This window comes from Bombina bombina, chromosome 7 (genome assembly GCF_027579735.1).
Source record: "Bombina bombina isolate aBomBom1 chromosome 7, aBomBom1.pri, whole genome shotgun sequence".
NCBI lineage: Eukaryota > Metazoa > Chordata > Amphibia > Anura > Bombinatoridae > Bombina > Bombina bombina.
This window is the reverse complement of record NC_069505.1, coordinates 212,384,992-212,390,991: the sequence shown is the minus strand read 5'-3', so window position 1 is coordinate 212,390,991 and position 6,000 is coordinate 212,384,992. Positions and strand designations below refer to the sequence as shown.

Genomic DNA, 6,000 nt, shown 5'->3' with positions numbered 1-6,000 from the left:
CTAGATATGCTTTTCAACAAAGAATATCAAGAGAATAAAACCAATTAGATAATAGAAGTAAATTAGAAAGTTGTTTAGAATTGCATGCTTTTTAAATCACGAAAGAAAAATTTTGGGTTTCATGACCCTTTAAAAATCACTCACTTTAGATCATTTGCATGATAGAAACTTGTTGCTTTTAAAGGGACATTAAACTCAATTTTTTTCTTTCTTGATTTAGATAGAGAATACCATTTTAAATAACCTAATTTACTTCAATTATCTAATTTGCTTCATTCTCTTGATATTCTTTCCTGAAAAGCATATCTAGATAGGCTCAGTAGCTTCTGATTGGTAGCTGCATATAGATGCCGCATGTGATTGGTCACCAGTGTGCATTGCTATTTCTTTAACAAAGGATATCTAAAGATTGCAGCAAATTAGATAATAGAAGTAAATTGGAATGTTGTTTAAAATTGTATTCTCTATCTAAATCGTGAAAGAAAATGTTTGGGTTTAATGGCCCTTTAATGTTCCTTTAAACATCATACTGGTCAGCTAAGATGGAAATACTTTACATTTTAATAACAGATATAAGCATTTATAGTTTAGCGCAAGGGTTTCCTATATAACAGATGAGAGCAAACATTTCCTTTTAATTCTGATTTAGAACACTTTATACAACAGTTTTTCACCATGTATGTCACAAATGTATCTGTGTAGTGGTGTTCTTACTGGCAAGTTTGTCTGGTAGTTATAAGATTGCTTAGTTTAGCCTAAAGATATAAGATTAGATGGATGATTGTTGTACTGCAATTGCCACAATCCTTTTTCCTGTTTGTTTTATTAACCTTTTGTAGAGTTCAACTCACAACCTGTATCCACCACATCATTAAACATGATTATCCAAATCGTTGGACTGCAGTTGTTGAAAAGATAGGATTTTACCTGCAGTCGGAAAACAGTGGTTGTTGGCTTGGTATCCTCCTCTGTCTTTATCAACTTGTGAAGAACTATGAGTAAGTACAAACTTGTATGTCTAATCCTCTTGAAGCTGTAAATTGCATTCTTCTATGCTGAACATACCTACTTTTTCAAATGTTTTGAGTTCTGTAAATTCCAGCATATTTTACTTTTTAGATATAAGAAGCCAGAAGAGAGAAGTCCACTCATAGCTGCTATGCAGCACTTTTTGCCAATGCTGAAAGACCGTTATATTCAGCTGCTTGTTGACCAATCTGAGCAGTCTGTCCTCATCCAGAAACAGATTTTCAAGATCTTCTATGCACTTGTGCAGGTATAAGATGGGCGTAGTGTCTACTGCACCAATTACCAAGTACCTTTAATCTGCTGGGCAGTCAGAATGATATGTAGTCACAACAGTGCTAAAATAGAATGAGTAGAAATGGCCTCCTTAAGGTTAGTAAGGAAAGAAGTGTGGTTTTCATCTTTCTAACACTATTGCATTCCTCAATACAAATGGAGTACAAGATGATTTTTTTGCATTACAATTTTCTAAATAGTTAATCGTTATTTCTGCCTCACAAAATATTCTGTTTAAAACTGATTAACACTAAAACATTTGAGGAGCCAATTATTTAGACACTGAGTCCACGGATCATCATAGATTACTGTTGGGAATATCACTCCTGGCCAGCAGGAGGAGACAAAGAGCACCACAACAAAGCTGTTAAGTATCACCTCCCTTCCCACAAACCCCAGTCAATTCTCTTTGCCTGCGGTGCAAGGAGGAGGTGAGTTTTCGGTGTCTGAAAATAAGTTTTCTTCAATCAATTTATTATTTTAAAGCAGAGTAGGTTTGCTCTGATCTTTCCTTGTGTCTAGCCGTACCCCACGTCAGTCTCTTCAGTAGGGCAGTGGTGGCTTTTAAGCAATTGGGAACTTGAGGTGCAATCCTCACTGTACTTTCTCAAACAGTTTTGCTGCCCTATTCAGAATGCCTACTCAGTTCTTTCTTTTTCCACAGGTCCATGTGAGGAATGGCATTCTCTCAAACCAGGTGAGCTGTCCTTCTGCCAGACAGACTGACATTCAGGTAAGTGCCAAGAAGATATTTTCTTTTATTAAGAGGGAAAATTTGGCACTTCAGCAGTTTTATGCTGTATGGGGATGTGGTATTCATTGACCCTATTGAGGGTTAATTATATGGGCAGATAAGCAGGCACTGTGGACGATGGGGAGGTGTTAGTTACTATATATTGGTGGCTATCATTGTCCTAAGCTCCGGTTTAGACCCGGTCAAGGACTATGTAAGATAGTGGTGGTGCTGTTAATATACATGTTCAATACAGCCATGCTTTTTCTAAAAGTTTTTCTTCTGTCTTAATGGCTGCTGGGACTGCCCCCGATTACAGGAGAGGAGGTTGCCTTACAGAGGCGGCAGACAGGTTAACGTTCGCTTTCCAGACTCACTTCCTGTGATTTCCAGAGTGGTGACGCTGGTCTGCTTTAGAGAAGATTGATAAGCTGACTTATCGCAATTCCGGAGTAAAGCCGGATCATTGTGTTCTAGAATTGATCTCAGTCAGCAGGACAGGTAGGCACCTCAGCAACATAGCTGACGTGTAGTGGGTTGTCTGGGGATTGTAGCATCATTACTGCTCCGTTTTAGCTAAAAAATAAAGAAAATATTTAAAGGAGCAGTATCGTTATTTTTTTTCTAGCACTTGTGTGTGAATTTAAAGCGGTTTGTTTGTTTTTTTTCGCATTTTTGATCCTTTTTTTGGCCTTCTTGTTTGTAAAGATGGATCAAGAGGCCTTGCAAAATGTTGCATGTAGATTGACTCCCAGGTGGAACCACCAGTACCTTTTTTGTATTGAAACAACTTTGTGTTTACAGGGATAGACTTTTTGATCCTGAGCCATCATTAGCTAAGGCGGATGCTTTTCAGGTGTCTCCTGTAACGGATATGCCGCAGCTTTCTCCTCAAGCGTCCCAATCATTTTTGTCGACACATCCGGTGCCCTGCATATCCTCTCACGCTCCGGTAGGAGTTTCTTTGCAAGACATTGCTGCCCAGGTATCCTCTGCGGTATCTGAGGCGATGTGTGCTTTTCCCATGCTTCAGGCAAAGCACAAGAGGAAATTTAAAGATTCAGTTGATAAGGTTTCTGATCCGTTTGTGGCTAACCAAGGTGCTTCTTCTCAAAAGTCTGAGGAGGAAGACACTTTGGTAGCATCTGAGGGTGAAATCTCAGACCCAGACAGTATAATTCCTTGAACAAAGGGAAAAATGCAGCACACATGGATCCTGATAAAAAGCGGAGCTTTATTTCATTGAAAAACACAGCATAACACGGCACGAAATGTGTAAGGCTACGCCCCTTTTTCCCTCCGTGTTATGCCGTGTGCTTTATTCAATAGAATAAAGCTCTGCTTTTTATCAGGATCCGCGTGTGCTGCCTTTTTCCCCTCAAGTTTTTGGGACATGCTCAGTCCCCTTTTTCTTAGGTTGGCACCTCAATACTTTTACTTTATTTTACACCAGCAGTGCGGTATGCTCTCTGCTTGTGTATTTATTTTCTTGAATTACCCAGTTGATCTACGGATGTGTTCCTGAGCCATGCTGCTTCCTCCCTTAGTATAATTCCTTCTTCTGATGCTGAAGTTGTATTCTTCAGGTTTAAGCTTGTACACCTCTGTTACTTAAAGGGACAGTCTACACCAAAATCTTGGTTTGAAAAGATAGATAATCCCTTTATTACCCATTCCCCAGTTTTGCTTTACCAACAGTTATATAAATACACTTTTTACCTCTGTGATTACCTTGTATCTAAGCCTCTGCAAACTGCCCCTTTTTTTTTCAGTTCTTTTGACAGACCTCCATTTTAGCCAAACAGAGCTTGCTCACTGGAACTCCACATGCGTGAGCAGTGTTATCTATATGATAAACGTGAACTAACACACTCTAGCAGTGAAAAATTGTCATAATGCCCTGAGAGAAGAGACGGCTTTCAAGGGCTTAGAAATTAGCATATGAACCTCCTAGGTTTAGCTTTCAACTAAGAATACCAAGAGAAAGAAAGCAAAATTATTGATAAAAGTAAATTCGAAAATTGTTTAAAATTACATTCTCTGTGGGGCGTGGCTAGACAAGGACATGATCAGATGTATACTTTGAAGCTCCTGAGAATAATACCTCAATCTACTCTTTATTATAAAGTTTATCCTGCATCTAGCTACAAAAGATTATCACTGACATCAGCATAACTCAGAGATGCAAATGAGACTTGGATCGCTAAAACCATAGCTCAAAACTCTGATCTGCGCAACTGAGGCCTATGAAAGAGATCAGACGCAACTCACTAGAGACCCCCCCGGCCTCCGGTTAATGAGACCGTTCTGAGTTCGTGGTCATTTACCTCACTGACCTAAAACTTGCTGCAATATTTCCTATTTGCAATGATTGGTAGTACTAAGTAATGTAGCCCACTCCTGATCATGCTCTCCCTAGTTTGATGGGAGTCACGTCTGCACCAAGTGCTAGATGATTACTTCAACGAAATAAGAAAACCTACTCAATGAGACCTACGTAAACATACTCTTGCAAATATGCAAGCCATCGACAAAAACATACCCAGAAACCTGCAGTGAGCAGGATCGCCGGCTGATATTGGCATATGACGAGTCTGCCCAGGGGACTACAGCGGAGGATTCAGACATGGTCATCGCCATTGAGTCTATAGTCGGGGCTGGTTACTCTACACCGGATTGCACGCTTCCAACTTACCAGAGGAAATTACTGATAAATTAAGAGTCCAGAGTCGACTTGAAAGCAGTGACACCAATTCTGGAGACTTAATCCTCAAGCCTTCTAACATACCTCGATCCAGTAGATACTGTCACATTACCATCTGTCATGCAGCAGAATCTTGATCTTCAGATCGGCACCCAAACTGGGATTGGGTAACTTGGACTGTGAATTTAAACATATAAAAAAGGTCCTTCTTCTGGTATACCATGTGAATCGCTAATACAAATGATGACTTTAAAGTTTGACATGTTTTATTTGGGACGTGCAGCTCCTGTCAGCTCCCGTGATGGTGGGCTTGCCAGATCACTGCCTCTGTAATCTATGTTAGTGCTTAATATTTGGTTTGCTCTTATATTTTACTAGAAGAGCATTGCGTACAGTCATTTGTTTTAGCATTGAATATTTTCCCTTCTCATTAGAGGTAGCTTTACTCTTTAGTTTCTCTATAAGCAGTAGCCTTAACTATAACAGAAAATACAGATTTGATGTTTTCTAAATCTTTCAGCACTACTACTCAGCACTTTATAAATGATCACTGTCAGATGTCCATATTAATAATCAAAGGCTGCTGTAATGGTTTTCTACTCTAGATGCAAATTAATATGCAAGATTTATTCATTAATAGGTCTCATCTCTGGTCAACATAGGGGCATGAGCATATCCTTAAGTGGGATGAGACCACATTTAATAGAGGGAACCTTCCAGCTTAACACCTGAAAGTGCCCATCATCGCATACAAATGACTTGGCTTAATGAGACAGTCTATTTATAAATGTAGAAATGCTCTAATCCATAACATTACGGATATGGTACTTTCTAAGACACCTTATTGTATTTATCTTACCCCTGTTGACCTACCTTATGCATACCAGTGTATTCCATAATGTTATTCTATATCCTCCAAATGAATCTCACGTTCAGATATTTGAGACCCCTTTGTCTGCGGCCGAGACATTGAGGTCCAATGTGCTTAGTCTTCAGCAACAACTAAAGCACAAGATGTAATGCTAACCACTCTAAACACCAATTCATAATCTATTCTTGCTCACATAAATAATTACATATAATATACATATTGTCAAGCTTTTATGTTCTAATGAGGATCCTGTATTTTATACGGAGCCTGTATTTTATACGGAGATGCTGGTATTTTGTGTATGCTTGCAGATAAGGTTTGTTTAATTACCCTAAAAGTATTTAACTTTGGTGCCGATAAATCTTCCTCCCCCGTTTTTTCTTATAAGAC

The 6,000-nt window shown here is 39.0% G+C and overlaps 1 protein-coding gene across 1 annotated transcript in view; it reads left to right on the top strand.

Annotated features, from left to right (window-relative positions):
* The window catches only part of IPO7 (importin 7), a 112,298-nt gene that overhangs the window by 22,311 nt on the left and 83,987 nt on the right, over positions 1-6,000 (top strand). Inside the window, exons 4-5 of the mRNA XM_053720597.1 lie at positions 840-998; positions 1,120-1,276. Coding sequence (XP_053576572.1) covers positions 840-998; positions 1,120-1,276 — 316 coding nt within the window. The remainder of the gene's footprint in view (positions 1-839; positions 999-1,119; positions 1,277-6,000) is intronic.